The following is a 15,291-nucleotide window of genomic DNA, read 5'->3' as shown; positions in this document are numbered from 1 at the left end:
TCAAGATTCATCGAAACCAGAGACCACTTTATGTTGTAGTGCGAATACAGTCAGAAAGTTTGGAGGGAGGTGCTTCTCAGGTGCCAACCACCGATATCTATGTTCCTGAGCTGGGATGAGCTCCTTTCTTGGATTTGAGCTTCACCATCAAGCAAGCTAACTCTCCTTCGTAAGCTTGTTGTGCAAACGGTTGTTTTCCACCTGTGGAAGCAAATGAACAATCTGATTCATAACCAGACATCAATTCCCCCGGCTTCAGTCTTCTATGGCATTGAAAAGGAAATGAGAAACATTCTATCTGCTAGAAGACTAAGCAAACAGTTCCACTCGCTTATGGTGATGTTGTTAAGATAGTGCTTTAGGCGTATGAGTTAAATCAATGACCCATCTTGTTTTTTATTTTCTTTATGTCAAGATGGCTCAAACTAGATTTTCTTGTAAATTTTTTGTTTTCATTTAGATAATATATACAGTTTAGCAAAAATATTATGAGAATATAGTTTTTGTTATACTGAAAACTGAATATTTCCTTTTTTAGTAGTATCCAAGTTGTATTAATTTGTACAGAAAGACCATCATAGGAACACTTGTTAGGCCCATTAGCCCATTAAGTTCAGGATAAAGATAAGAGTTTTGGTCCCTCTATGGACAGAAAAAAATCAAGAACAAAAGGCAAAGTATCTCTCAACTCAAGAATCAATAGGAAGCAGAAGATGAAGAGAATTCCTCGTATCAAATTTCCTCAGAGACATTCTTCATCTTCCTCTCCTTCTACTTCATCAGGTTAACATCTTTTCTCTTTCACTGCACTTTTTTATATTTTGGTTCTTGATTTATTAGATGCCAATTACACGTCACTAGCTTTTATTAATTCTCAGGTTCTGGACCAGCGTATGGATCTGTTGCCGGCGGAAAGAGGAACGTGACGGCGAGTTCAGATGTCCCGGCGGCGCCGAAGAACATTGCTGATGGAGGGAAAGCATCACTCCAGCCGAAACGCACTCCTGTATCCGACAAGGAAATCGAATCCATAATGGTTAGATACTTTCATTACAAAAAATAAAAAGACAAGAAACAGTATTACTAACTCAACTCTTGTTTTTTTGTTCTGCTTTGAATCTTGTAGTTGGGAGGTTGCATCTGACGTTTTGACGTTTGAAGATTTGATAAGACTTTGGGCTTCGGTCTTTTTCGGCTGGTGAACTTTTATTATATGTTTTTTTTTAATGCAAAGAAAGAACTAATAATGTAAGAGAATATGATGCTGTTTCTCGTTGTCAAGGCCTATCTTGTATCTAAGCATTATTGCCTTGACATTTTTTTATTGGGAAAATTAAACTATAAGGTAGTAAAAAAATTAAGCATATTCCAGGATAATGTGTATAAATTAAACGTAAGAAACTATAGAAAGCAATGGTAAATTGACAACTCCGAGGGATTATATGAATAAGTAATCTCTTATCAAACAAATGTCAAGTGACCGTTAAGTCTGAAGCAGCAAAAATACACACACAGCTTCAAGTCCCCAACCAAAGAAACTCAATTTGCGTTACTTCTGATTCATGTACAAACCACCGGATCAGATCAAACAAAATAAAAATCAACAAGTATTGAAGAAGAATCATATCTCAAATTCTTGAGACCAGTAAAAAAGGGAGGTCGTGTCATGTGTATGCCTCTTAGATGACTATAGCTCGGTGTCACAGAGACGGATCATTATTTCAGAGACCATTCTTCGTGCAAACGGAATATAACTGAGGCTGTACCTGCTAATTATTACCATTGTGTTAATGAATAATGTGTTTGAACCGAACTCAAGAAGACATTGTAGAAACAAATCGTCTTTTGGGCTGAATATAAAGCATTGAACTTACCAAATAAGTGCACAAGTCTCGCATAAGATCGCAATCACTGTCAAAATTTTGCTGTGGATCTACAGGAGACAAGATAAATGAAGTTTCAAGCTAAGAGGTATTGGAAGAAAAAAACAAAGTTGCAGACTTTGGAGATTACTAATTTTAGATCTAGCTTTGGAACTAAACATTGTATGAGAAAGGGAGAAAGAAGTTATTACCAAGAGAGCGCAAATGAGTGCAAGAAGGACGCATCCGCCATAGATGGAAGTAGCGTAGATACGAACAGGGTCCAACATCATGTTTATCTGTTGCTCAGGTCCCATGAGGAAGGCTGTGCTGCCAAAGAAAAAACAACGTCAAGGTCATCTAACTGGTTATTCCGTAATTTCATCCTAAACACAATAAAGGAAGGATCTTTGAGAGAAATGAGAACAGAAGAACCATTCAAAAACCTATTGATCTCAAGAACTGAAATCGCTAACAAATGTTTTTTAAGACAAAACCGCAAGTTCTTGTCGGACACAACATACCTTCCAATAGCGAGAACATTTCCGAATGTAAAGAGCAGCGCAAACTTGATGGGGATAGCAAACACGATCATGGACTGATGAAGAAGAAAAGAAACATGAATTACTTATTACAGATTGGTCACAAGACTCATTCCAAAGAGGGCATTGGATGTGTGAAATCGATATTTACCAGAAACATGAGAAGTAAACCAGCGGCCAAGGACGCGGCGAATCCGTACATTCTCTGCAAAAATCGTAGAAGAGATTCAGCAAACAGAGAATAAGAAGAAGAACGAACAAAAGAACACAGGAGGAGGAGAAAACCTGAGTTGTGGAGAGAGAACAGAGACCCTCCGATCCATCTTCAAGGAAGCTATCGTTTGCTCCTTCGCCGTCTCCGCCGCCAGAGAAGAGTTCGTTCAGCTTCTGCATCTTGTTCCGATGATTGATCGGAGGATATGATAAACAACAGTTCAATCTAGGAAGAAATGTTCGCTGCTTTGCTGGCTGGCTTTGAGACCAAAGTGGCCAAGTGCTAACCAATCATATTCATTTTTAAATTTACTTTGTATAAGTTTTGTTGACGAATTTTGGATAAAATATAGGCCCATCAGTTTCGGCCCATCAGGACCCTTGTAATTGATGAAGCTGGCCCACTAGAGTACAGAAATTTCCTAGTCAGATTCGAAAGCAGACAGAGGTAGAGAGCAACAAGTGAAATGTTAATTTTTGGCTGTCTCGGCGTATTTCCGAAAGTACATAAAGCTCTAGAGTACTTGTGTATTTACTCGTCCTGTTTCATTTTGGTTAGGAGTGTTCAATCCGGATATCGGTTCGGTTTCGGTTCGATTTTTTTGGTATTTCGATTAGTAAAATATAACTATCATTTTAAATCCATATTTACTTTGGTTCGGTTTGGTTTATATACCGTCGGTTTTCAGTTTATTCAGTTTTATACCAAAACATACTTCTTTAGTTTGAAATCATATTATATATATTTTCAAATAAAAGAAAAAAATAAAATAAAAACGCTTATACCTTCGGATGAAATAATCAAATCTAGAATTAAAATCAAAATTCAAAATTTTGAAAATAAAAATAAAAAACAAAAGAGAAGTACGAAAGAAAAGTTTTTCCACTCTTTCATATTTAGTGTTCATCAAAGTCATGCTTATTCGAGTGAAACTCTGTTCGTTTATAAATAAGAAAAAAAAAATTCATAATTTTTTTCTAGTTATTATCCATCAAATTTATAACATTCACTTCAATTTAATCAATGCTAAAAGAAAGCAAAATTTTTAAAAGAAGAAGACTAAGAAAATAAGAAGTCTCAGTTGCGATGAATTGTTATTTAATTATATTTAAGTGTTTTTCAAATTAAGATTATTTATTACTATAAAAAAAATATGGTAATAATTATTAACAAAAAAATAACTTATATAACAAATAGATTTTCATGTGACGTTAGAAAATATGTACATATTTACATGTTTCTACTTTTGATCAGTTTTGTTCGGGTTTAATCGGTTATAAACCAAACTATATCTAAATCCTACGGTTTTTATAAAATCATATCCATTCGGTTTATATGGTATATACCAAAACCACACCATATTGTCTATTTCGGTTTGGTTCGGTTTGGCACGGTTCAGTTATAACATATTGGACATGCCTAAATTTAGTTTTAAAACAAAAGTCGTTTTAAAATTTTAATATAATTTATTTTAACTTTATATGTTATATACTCCCTCCGTTCCATTAAGATATACTTTTTAGAAAAAATGTTTGTTTTGGAAAAATATATTTTTTGTGTTTTATATGAAAAAATTGTAAAATTCAAGAAAATTAATTGACTTTATTGAATTATTATTGGTTAAAAGTTATTGAAAATTGAAAATTACAGAAAACGATACATTCATTATAGTAGTTTAATGTGTTTTCTTAATATATGTAAAAATAATAAAAAAATATATCTTTATGGAACGGATGTAGTATATTTTTTATGGATTGAAACAAGATTAGATGAATAAGTAGTGATGATTTTATTTTAAAAATATTTAAAATTAAATATTTTATTAATCTGTGTGCATGAACATTAAATTAAATTAAAATTAAAAAGAGGGAGTAACAGTTTGCTTCTCTTGGGAAACATAGCACCTAATTAAAAGCCAATAAAATCTCACTTTTTATTTCAAAAAATTATATATATTTTAAAAAAAAATTGCTGCATGGAAGCGTGTAATATACGTTTATAATGAGCCTCTTCACTTACTCTCTCTCACACCACGTCTCTTCATCCTCTTGTTTCCAATACTAACTCGCTTCTCTCTCGTCCTCTGCGTCTTCTTCTCATCTGGTTGCGTTTTTACAGTTCTTTCTCTGCATTTCCCCTCAAAAGGTATATTAATATTATAGTTTCTCTTCTTCATCGTGAAAGTTTTTTTTTTCTTTTGTAGGTTTTCTCATGAATTTGTATTCCAGATGAGCAACCGGAGACCGCCCAAGAGAGCACTGGTTCAAGTTGATGATGATGATGAAGAAGATAAGTTTTACAAACTCAAGATTCTCTTACCAAACGGCACAAATGTGACACTCACACTTAATAACCCACAACCTGAAATGTCGATAAGGAATTTCGTTAATCTGGTGAAAGAGGAGTATGAGAAAACTCGGAAGAGCTGTGTGTTGTCAGGAAAGATGAGGAAACGTATTGATTGGAATCTGGCTGCTGAATCTTATCTTGACTTTAACGGTGAGAAGATTATAGGAATGGTTCGACTTGAGACTTTTAAGCCTGATTCGTGCAATATACTACGTCTTGATGTGAGCTGTTTACTTTTCTTTTGTTGCTTTCATTTGATCTTCTCTGATGTGTTGATTCTGATAACTATGATTTTTTTCTGAATGTATTTTCCATCAACTTTAATCTCTGGATCAGGACGGGTCTGGTGAAGCTACCACTATGTATGAGGTCAGTATTATTATTTAGTTCTTTGATATATGTATGATATCATTGACTTCTTAACTTGTGTTGGTGATGATGATTAGATTCTATGTTATTTTTTGCAGAATATGTGGGATTTGACTCCTGATACTGATATGCTGAAAGAACTACCTGAAAATTATAGCTTTGAGACAGCTCTTGCGGATCTGATTGTAAGTGTTCAGTTACAATTACCTTATAAAATAAGATTTCCTGATAAAGAACACCAGTTTTCATTTTGCTCATTTTTCACAGGATAATTCTTTGCAAGCTGTGTGGTCTTGTTCCCCTGGTAACAGAAGACTGATTAGGTTTGTTCTTGTCATAAGAGTTCATATGATCCAACTTGAGTTTTATCTCTGAATGCAATGTGACTTCTCTTGCAGTGTGGATGTTCTCGAAGATCGGATTTCAGTCTTTGATTCTGGTCCTGGAATGGACAGTAGCAAGGAAAACTCTATTGCTAAGTGGTGAGCCTTTTTCAAATGCTCTGAATACATTGAAGATGTTGTTACTATATATTAATATATTACTGAGACAACTTGAAAAACATAAGATGTTCTTTTTTTTTGGTCAAAACGTAAGATGTTATTATTTGCTTAAGTTGATACTGCAATTTTGAGCATCTTGCTTATTGTCAAAATGTGCAGGGGAAAAATAGGAGCTTCAATTCACAGGTCCTCCAAATCCAAAGCTATTGGAGGCAAACCACCATACCTTATGGTAGCTAACTATTCTTAAGAAAACTCAGGACATTTTCTGCTTGCATCAATCTTTATACACAAGAAAAAGTATTACTGCTGAATATTCAATCTTATGCTACGTAGCCATTCTTTGGGATGTTTGGATATGGAGGTGCATACGCGTGTATGCATTTGGGAAGGTGTGAGTTCCTGTTTTATCCATCAATGTTCCTTTCCTTATCATGTGCATTTAACTAACTTTGCATGGTTAGGCGTACTTTAGTGTCGTCGAAGACGAAACAGTCCAAGAAAGTATTCACCCTGCAACTCAACAAAGAAGCTTTGATTGACAATCGTTCTACCTCCGGAAAGAACTGGAAGGTTATTTATCATATACATTCATCTTGCAACTCCGTTTAGATTCTTATTACTTGTTAAAGTCTGAGTTCTTAAACAGTGTCTTTTTTGTAAAGGTCGACGGTGGAATGAGGGATCCTTTGGACGAGGAAATGAAGTTATCTCCTCATGGAAGCTTCACAAAGGTACATGTCATTTTGATATTTATTTTATTCATCTCTTTTTAATACTTGAGTTCTGAAACTGCAAGTTAAGATGAGTATATGCTTTATCTGAAACTGCTTTTCTATTTAATTTCTAGGTTGAGATTTTTGAATGGAAATGTAAGATCCCAGAGATATATCAACTTCAGTGCAGACTTAAGGATATTTATTTTCCTTACATCCAGGTAATTGTTTAGCTGAGACTACTGACATTATGTAATAAAACTAATCTCTTTATTCTGGTGGTTCATGGACGGAGTAATGTTTTTTCTTACTTTTGTCAACCTTGTAGTATGATGAAGTATCTAAAACGGGAAGGACTCTGAGGCCTGTTGAGTTTCAGGTTTGATACTATCATTCTTATTTTCGTGCTCTTAGTTACATTCATTGCTTTATCTCTTTTCTTTTTTGACATTTTCAAAGGTTCATGGAGAGGATTTAACTGAGATAGTGGGTGGAGAGGTTGCCACCACCAACCTAAACTCCAAGGGTGAAGAGTTTTGGTTTCAGATTCGTATCTACGAAAAAAGAAAAGGTACTAATAAACCTTGGACAGTTTAAGTTGCGCCTGGCTTGCTTTTGCTTCATCATGTGGTAGGTAAATTCATCTCATTGTTTGTCATGCAGGGACATCACAAGAGGCAAACGCTCGTCTCAAGTTTGTATATTTTCCAATCGTCCATGTATGACAAAAAATTTTCAAAAGAAGTGAACCCTGTTGACCTCTTTGGTTACCTTTCTTGAACTGAAAAATTTGTGAGCTCTCTTAACTTTGCATGCTGTAGGGAAAAGAGAGCACTGATATAATTATGGAAAGCTTAGAGAAGGAAGGATACAAAGTTTCTGAAAGCTTCCAAACTTTTGGTCGTGTTTCAGTAAGAAGGCTTGGCCGTCTACTCCCAGAAGTTCCTTGGGTTAGTCATCTCTAGTCTTCTCTTCTCTTAGACAAAGAACATTTTGACCAATGCTATTTTCTGTGTAGGCATCAATTCCGTTCATGGAAAGAGGAGCCAGAGCCTCTACTCTGCAGAAATGTTGCCAAAGAGTGAAATGTTTTGTCGGTATGTCAAGTTATATACATGCTTTTATTCATATAATGTTTTATGATTGTATGTTTTGTCGGTATGTCAAGTTATATGCATGCTTCTTTTCATAATATGTTTTATGGTGGTTGTAGATTTGGATGCTGGTTTTGTCCCAACACCCTCAAAGGTGAGCTTAAACACTATCCTCTAACTAGTGCCATCTTTGTTTGATTACTGATCATGCTTTTTTTTTTTTGCAGACTGATCTTTCAAGCCAAAACCTATTCTCTGTGGCTCTGAAAAACTTTGGTAATAAATCCAAGGAGAAGGATAACGGTTAGTTACAAAAAAAAATTCGAACTTATAATTATTTTTTGCTATTCTTCTAGTGACTAGAGTAGACTTAACTCTTGGTTCTACAGATGTTAGTATGGTGATTCATAGAGAAGGAACAAGTTTGACTTATGGGCAAGTGGAGCAGAGTTATCATGATTGGGTTCTTAAGATGCATAAGTCATATGATGAAGAAGATGCCATGGGTGAAGATGAAGCAACCGTTATATTTGATTCTTTGGATAAGAAAGCTCTTTGCATTTCTCATGATTGTGAAGGTATGTTTAGCCCCAAACACTTTATCGTTCTAACATATAAAAAATGGTTCATTTGTAATTGAATTGCCTTTGAGCTGTAGCTGTGAGGGTGCACAAGGTAATGAAGAGAAAAGGGAAGTCATGGGAACGTGGACAGAAGATCAAGATTATGAAAGGAGCATGTGGAGGAGTTCACAAGAACGATGTCTATGCAACAATTGACTATTTCCTTATAGAAAACTTTGAGGATGAAACAGGAGGTAAAGTTAACTGTCTCTACTACAAATGAGTATCGTGCTTTTTGTAGTCGTTGTGGATTGATCTCTTTCAATGTGTCTTCTAAGCAGGTGATGCTCGGATTATTTGCAGGTGACTGATTTAAACTAAGTTCTGATTTGTCGATGACTTCTCACTATTGTTACTAGTTATATTCTGACTTTTTTTTTTTTTAAACATGTAGGCAAATAAATTTCTGTGAGGAAGAAGGATGCATGCTTTCAACCATTAAAGGAATCTCAAAACTGAAAATCCGAAAATCTTCATCTTTCCCAATTAGTATTATAGACACTGAAAAGGTCAATAGCTGAACCTTGAAACCATTCTTTTCTTTTCTTCTGCATACTCTTTTAATATAACTCTGAGATGTGTTTTTTGTTTGCAGTGTGTACTTATTGATGATAATGAATGGAACAGAAAACTTGTCAAGCAAAAAGAAAAGGATCCATCAAGAATTGATTTGCTGGATGAGAAAGACTGCAGAACATTGAAATTTAATGGGGTAATAGTGTTTGATGTTATAATTTAGGACATAGACTGCTAGACTTAACTCATCTTTGTTCATTTTAATGCCTTTATCACCATCTACTTGAATCTAAGCACTTGTATTTCAATAATTATGTTACAGGAAACAACTATTGGTGCATCAGTGTGTGCTGGACAAACCCTACCACAACAGATTGTTGCAGTTGTTAGACCTGCTAGCTACACATCTTCAAAGCTGTCTAAAAAGTTGGACCAGAAACATTTTGTGAAGATGGATAGAGAGATGCTCATGGAAGTAGAACTACAAGGCACACAAATGAAATCAAGGGAGAAGAATGCAAAACCTTTGTATTCGGATCGATGTTTTCCTACAAACCGTGGAGGGTTGCATGGTCTTTACATCTTTCAACTTGAGTCCAAGATCCCACACTTGTTCAAAAAGGCTGGCACTTACATTTTCAGTTTCTCTGTTGAAAGTCTTACATGCCACTTAAAATATCTACAAGATATCACATAATCTAATTGATAGAATATATATTTTCATTTCAGGGTAATTCAGTTACTTGTAAAAAGAAGGTGATTGTTAAACCATCTTCTAAGGTGGGAAGCTGGAAACTTGGTGGTAATCAAGAGACCATTAATGTTAGGTAAGACTCATAACTGCATTGCATGTCAGACATTTCTTCACTTACATCCTTCTTTTGATCGATAGTAACTGTTTATCTACAGGGTGGGATCGTCTCTTCCACCTTTATCTATCTATTGTTTAGATGAGTATGAGAATCAGATACCATTCACTTCTGTTCCAAGTCTGGAAGTTAGACTGAAAGCCAGCCCAGAATTTGAAGTCCCGGTTTACATGATTGAGGCTAACCTGACAGATAGTGGAATTCTCAAACTCAAGGTATCTTAAGTCCTAATGTTGTGACTATACTTTTTTTTAATAAATAGATACTATATACAAAGCTTCTGGTGGTAGTCTATGATTATCTCAATTTCTTACACTAATGCAGAATATGGTCGTTGAGACTGATGCGTTAGATGACATCAGACCAGATTATGAAGCAACCTTAGAAATATGCTCAAAGGATGAACCATTTTCCGTCTCTGTTGCTTGTATAGGTAAGCCTTGTGCTTTGAATTTTTTTTATAGAAACATGTATTCATTTGTATGGAACTGGGAAACAGGAAATGTATTAATATACAACATAACCTGATTTACAAGTGTACTTCTGTGTAGAATTGATATTTTTGCTTAATGAGCTTTTCGTATTTTCAGTTAAACCTGGGCCTTTGAAGTGCGTTGTCGAGAAAGATGCACAGGCTTTAGAAAACTTGCTTCCGGATTCTACTGTTGAAAACTTCATCTTGGAGGTATGCATATAAATATGATAAAGGTTTATGCATGTAATTTTTTAAGTAATTAGTTTTTCCATCAAGTGAAGCTGAATGCACTAACTTTTTGCGCAGATGTTCGATGAATATAATAACCATGTTGCAGAAGGTACCAATGTTCCGATTTGTACTAGTGGCCTTTTTATCCAAGACAGGATGTGCTTAGACTTAAAGGTGCGATACGCTTATTTTCTTCAATTATTTTTTATTAAAGATGATCAATGACTAAATTTTTGCATGTACACGATAGAAAGAATAAGTAAACAAATGTTCGTTTCATTTAATATTTTAAGTTCTTTGATCACTTCATAGGTTGATAGTGATGGCTGCATTGATCTGTCTGGGATTCTCAAAGTCACAGCAGGCTATGGCAAACCCGGTATAAAATCTGGTGGCATTGTTTTGTAAGATGTAATAAAATGAGGTCTTCTGATTGTCTAATATCTTTGTTTCTCTGTAGTGTCACTCTCTATAATGTCTGGCAAGGAAGAGATCTTCAAGAGAGAGTCTCTAGTTGAGATAAGAGAGCTCAGGCTGTTAACAGAGGTAAAATATTTGTAACTGAGTTTATCTCCCTTGTTCTCCCTAAACAATTATCATGTTTTGTTTTTTTCCGATCAGCTCCCGGAGTACTGTACTGCTGGTACAAATCTTACAAACCTCAAGTTTAAAGTGACGGATTCATATGGAATTATGGATACTAGTATCAACAATGACGATAAATCCGAGTGTTTCCACACCTTGAGCATTGAATCCGATTCATGCAGCGTTGATAGTACAACCAGATATGCCTTTGTTCATGGCTCCTGCAAAATCACTTCTCTTTCCTTACCGGAGACTGAGGGTGCCTTCTCTTTCAAGGTTTTCCATTCTAGGCATCCAGAGCTTCATATGAACTTAAAGGTAGTAATTTATCTTGAAATATGTTTCTACCAATGAGAAGAAAATGCATGTTGTTAATATAATCTTCTATTAATTTTCAGATTCAGCTAACTCCTGCCCAAACATTTGAAAGAGATGAGATTCGTTGTTATGAACCTAATCCTAGGATATATCTAACACCTCTATCAAAGATGGGTTCAACTACAAATCCATTGGTGGTTCCAACTCAACAGACTCCATCTTCAGAGTTTCTAACTCAACAGACTCCACCTTCACAGTTTAGAGTTTTGTCCATTAGAGATATGTCATCGGCTATCAATAGCCAAACTGACCCAGTGGATATGGCACAGTTCAGTGAGTACACTGAGGTATGTATGATCATATTACCTATTTAAGCCACACAAAAAATGTAGAATGATGTAACTTGCATTCCAAGTTCTTGCCTCAGCTACTTGCTTGAAAATGCTTCTTTTTCCTGCAGATACTAAAAGCAAAGCTCAATAGTTACACTGAAAGGATATCTGAAGCAAATGAGTGTCTAAAATGTTTGGAGGCTGAACAAGAAGAGGCTGTGCAAGAGTTGAGTGCCTTGCAAGGTAACTATTAGTTGTTTAAACTTGGTTTAAGAGCTTCACAAATTGTTATTTATAACATACTCTCATTCATGGTGCCTCCATCTCAGCTTCTCTGGAACCTCACGGTGTGTCGTTCCCAGAGTGCCTATCCAACAAAGAATCGATGATGAAACACATAGAAGAGAATCATCATAACACTGCTGCATCAGTGTTCTGTTCTTTGTACAGAAATGCACCGGCTTCAAAGTCTATGCTTCTGTCAAAGGAAGGTGTGTTCGGCATCGTAGCGCTTCTTGGTTCAGTTGCCTCAACCCCTCTAAGCAGGTGATATCAATAGCTAGAGTTGATCATATTGTCTAAACTTTGTACAAAAACTTCAGTAACTTGATATGAGTATGACAGGGTATTGTCTGAGTATTTGGGAGAAGACACAATGCTAGCTTTGGTATGCAAATCGTCAAGACTTGGACCGAACATTGATCCCATGCTTCAAGCCGAAGCAGCTAGGCTCGAAAGATCAATTACCAGTCGGTTTCATGTTCTGTGCCTTGGTGCAACTAGGTAACGTGCCGCTCAAGTTTTGTTTTGCTAAACCCTAATGTGTTGTTTCTTGATGGTCTTTTTTTCCAAAGATGTAGTCCCTGGACTGGTGGAATTGTGGAGAATGATCCTCAGAGGAAACTAGCCATGGATGATCCAAAACTACCCGATGGAGATCCCATACCGGGCTTCATAGGCTATGCAGTGAACATGATCAACCTGGCTGAAGAAGAGTTAAACATCAAAACATACGAGGGCCACGGGCTTAGGGAAACGCTGTTCTATGATGTGTTTGGGAAGTTACAGGTTTATGAGACCCAAACACAGGCTAAAGAGGCTCTTGAACACATCAGTGGTGATGGTGCAGTATCGTTAGATGGATTTATAGCAAAAGGAAACAAGTTTATATGTTCCCGGTACAGATACTTGATCTTTATAACCATTGACACTTCCTTTCTTGCATTTGTTTGATCATTTGTGTATGTGACTGCTGATATGATTTTCGGTTTATTAATTTTGTTTTATGTCAGTAAACCGGAGATTCATTTCCCGATTACAGTAAGGGAAAACGAAGAAGAGAAGTGGAGCAACTTAGAAGAAGCAAGAAACAGAGTGAGAAGGGTTGAAAAGAAGATAGTGAAGGCGAGGTGTTTGTTGAGTAAGTTGGAGAAGAAAATGAACAAGGCTAATGAAAGATCTGACAGTGCAACAAAGCTTTCTCTAGAAAGCTAATCTAGAGCATGTCAGTCGACTTAAACCTTTGGCCTTTAGGACTTATGAGTTGAATAAGATTTTTAAACATTGGCTGACTCGTTGGTATGGCTATTTATGACTTATGATAATCGGTTTGGCTTTCTGTGTTTTTTGGGTAGTTTCTTTGTTCTCCTTGTTTTGGGTGCTAGCTGGGTTGACCGAAGTGGTCCTAACCAATCATATTGAAGAAAAGAAATTAAAGTTTACTCAAGTTTTCAACGAGAGTAGGCCCATGAGTTTACCTACCCATCATGCCCCTCATCATTTAAGATGATTGATCACTAGAATGCAAAGATCAAACCAAACTCTTCAATCCTTCTTTCTTTCTTTTTCTGAGAAAGACTATGCATCCTTCTTTCCACTTACCTAGCAGATGGCATGCACCTAACAAGAAATATACCTGCTCATGCACAACATAATCGAGACGTCCAAAGTCGAGCACCGACCAAAGTCAAGCACCAAACTTCTGTTTTATTACGTCTTTTAAAAGTCTCAAAAGGATTTGATCCAAAAAAAAAGTCTCCAAAAGGACCTCTTCGAATGATAAATTGTTCTTAATTACTTTATGAGTTATCATCCACATTAATGTTTAAATTGTACTTTCAACAAATTGAGAATCATTATTTAGTTTCTTAGTAGTGACTATCTTGACTTGAGCACAATCAAGTGAAGCTAGGGCTTGCAGCCCTAATATTAATATACGATTGTCTGTCTTGATTTTTACAAAACCTTTTGTTAATCTTGTGGAAAATCTTTTCCAATTGTTTAACACATCATGAAGTTTGGCAAATCTTCCTTCATTAATTTATTTTTCTTGACTTTACAAAACCCTCTAAAATTTTGCTTCCCAATCTATTTCCTCTTAAAGTTTTAGCTTCATCACTATATCCCATAAATTTATAATTTCCATCATTAAACCACACAAACTTTATTTCTAATTAGTTCCACATTTGCAACCATATCTGTGACATTGTGTGATGATTTTTTTCTTTTTGTGTTTTAGCAACTGCGCGTTTACACAAAATTGGTGATCAAATGTTCAATGTTCCAAAACAGTTTTTATGGGAAAATAACCAATCTCATTTAATATATTAATGTAGCATTAACAAATTTTTGATTTTTAATCTGGTTATCTTATATATTAAAAGAGAAGTCACAACCTATGAATCATGTGTGATTTTTTTTTAAAATGGACCCTCACTAGAAATCAGTTATCATTCATTTATTACTAATAATGTGGATTAATAATATATCATTCCTAATATAACATCGACTCCTAAAAACCTAGATTGGTTAACAAACTCACCTTGATTCATGTGTGATATTTTTATTTGGATCATCATTTAAATTTTTTAAATGTATTTCCTTAATGCTAATATATAATCTTTTAACTACTTAAATCATAATATAATTTGATATCTTCTAATTTAAAATATAAATATATATATTTAATTTTCTTAACAAATGTGTTGAAAAATATTATAAAAATATCTTAATTATCAAAAATTGTATATAAATATTTTCACTAATTTTTTAATTAGTGATGAAATTAATTTTATTATACATTAATATATATATACTCAGTTATCTTTTATAAAATGAAAAAATTATATCAAATTTTACTATTTTATAGTTATATCTATCATTTTAAAATAAAACATTGTATTTAACTAAATATGATAAAATTATTTTTAACTGATAAATTAATATATTTTATTTTCACAAAAATTAAAAATTTATGTTAGAAATATAATATGTTGGCAGAACGGATTAACATTAGTAAATTAGATAATTCATGTATAAAATTAACTTATCTTAAACTTTTATATATATATATATAGTTATTATCTTAATTAAATGAATAAACATAAAAAATATTGATAAAGGAAATCTAACGCTTTGAATTATGGACCATGACCATAACAATTGATTAAAAAATAATTCTAAAATATATATAATAAAAAATACCAAATATATGTGATGATTTGAAATAATCAATTAACTTAGAGCATGAAAACTATCAAATTGTTATATTTAAAATAATTATATATAAACATTTAAATACATAAGCAACTTTAAAAATATATTCTAATTATGCAAAATATATATAAATATGAAAATTAATACCCGCACGGTTGTGCGAGTCCAAATCTAGTGTTACTATTAAGACTACTATTA

At 34.3% G+C, this 15,291-nt stretch overlaps 5 protein-coding genes across 6 annotated transcripts; 4 read left to right on the top strand and 1 right to left on the bottom strand.

The window, feature by feature from the left end:
- Positions 1–574: 574 nt before the first annotated feature.
- Positions 575–1,281, top strand: LOC111207455. Its single transcript, XM_022705501.2, has 3 exons — positions 575–783; positions 879–1,036; positions 1,127–1,281. Exons 1-3 carry the CDS (start codon positions 645–647, stop codon positions 1,142–1,144), a joined length of 315 nt encoding a protein of 104 aa, XP_022561222.2. The 5' UTR covers positions 575–644; the 3' UTR covers positions 1,145–1,281.
- A 133-nt stretch (positions 1,282–1,414) lies between these two features.
- Positions 1,415–2,919, bottom strand: LOC106411619 (vesicle transport protein SFT2B). 2 transcript variants are annotated; one of them, XM_013852411.3, is made up of 6 exons: positions 2,690–2,919; positions 2,556–2,609; positions 2,387–2,460; positions 2,075–2,192; positions 1,875–1,933; positions 1,415–1,769 (listed from the first exon to the last, which is right to left on the bottom strand). In XM_013852411.3, exons 1-6 carry the CDS (start codon positions 2,795–2,797, stop codon positions 1,688–1,690), a joined length of 495 nt encoding a protein of 164 aa, XP_013707865.2. In that variant the 5' UTR covers positions 2,798–2,919; the 3' UTR covers positions 1,415–1,687. The 2 variants fall into 2 exon arrangements, with proteins under 2 accessions (XP_013707865.2, XP_013707866.2); XM_013852412.3 differs by having other exon boundaries at positions 1,415–1,766; positions 2,690–2,918.
- A 1,927-nt stretch (positions 2,920–4,846) lies between these two features.
- On the top strand, positions 4,847–8,524 carry LOC106412326 (structural maintenance of chromosomes flexible hinge domain-containing protein GMI1-like). The gene is made up of 19 exons (XM_048764289.1): positions 4,847–5,188; positions 5,304–5,336; positions 5,435–5,521; positions 5,604–5,659; positions 5,735–5,818; positions 5,999–6,071; positions 6,176–6,231; positions 6,304–6,412; positions 6,505–6,573; positions 6,690–6,776; positions 6,884–6,934; positions 7,015–7,126; positions 7,219–7,274; positions 7,377–7,505; positions 7,574–7,652; positions 7,769–7,803; positions 7,877–7,952; positions 8,039–8,227; positions 8,308–8,524. Exons 1-19 carry the CDS (start codon positions 4,847–4,849, stop codon positions 8,493–8,495), a joined length of 1,911 nt encoding a protein of 636 aa, XP_048620246.1. The 3' UTR covers positions 8,496–8,524.
- A 60-nt stretch (positions 8,525–8,584) lies between these two features.
- On the top strand, positions 8,585–9,528 carry LOC111211847 (structural maintenance of chromosomes flexible hinge domain-containing protein GMI1-like). Its single transcript, XM_048761984.1, has 3 exons — positions 8,585–8,781; positions 8,868–8,984; positions 9,111–9,528. Exons 1-3 carry the CDS (start codon positions 8,698–8,700, stop codon positions 9,483–9,485), a joined length of 576 nt encoding a protein of 191 aa, XP_048617941.1. The 5' UTR covers positions 8,585–8,697; the 3' UTR covers positions 9,486–9,528.
- LOC125575487 (structural maintenance of chromosomes flexible hinge domain-containing protein GMI1-like) lies at positions 9,512–13,222 on the top strand. The gene is made up of 14 exons (XM_048761983.1): positions 9,512–9,615; positions 9,698–9,872; positions 9,982–10,090; positions 10,248–10,342; positions 10,439–10,537; positions 10,676–10,742; positions 10,824–10,909; positions 10,985–11,266; positions 11,347–11,613; positions 11,727–11,841; positions 11,928–12,144; positions 12,223–12,381; positions 12,459–12,776; positions 12,891–13,222. Exons 2-14 carry the CDS (start codon positions 9,828–9,830, stop codon positions 13,090–13,092), a joined length of 2,061 nt encoding a protein of 686 aa, XP_048617940.1. The 5' UTR covers positions 9,512–9,615; positions 9,698–9,827; the 3' UTR covers positions 13,093–13,222.
- The last annotated feature ends 2,069 nt before the right edge of the window (positions 13,223–15,291 follow it).

The sequence above is a fragment of the Brassica napus genome, chromosome C7 (assembly GCF_020379485.1).
Source record: "Brassica napus cultivar Da-Ae chromosome C7, Da-Ae, whole genome shotgun sequence".
Lineage (NCBI taxonomy): Eukaryota > Viridiplantae > Streptophyta > Magnoliopsida > Brassicales > Brassicaceae > Brassica > Brassica napus.
This window is presented reverse-complemented; position numbering and strand designations above follow the sequence as displayed.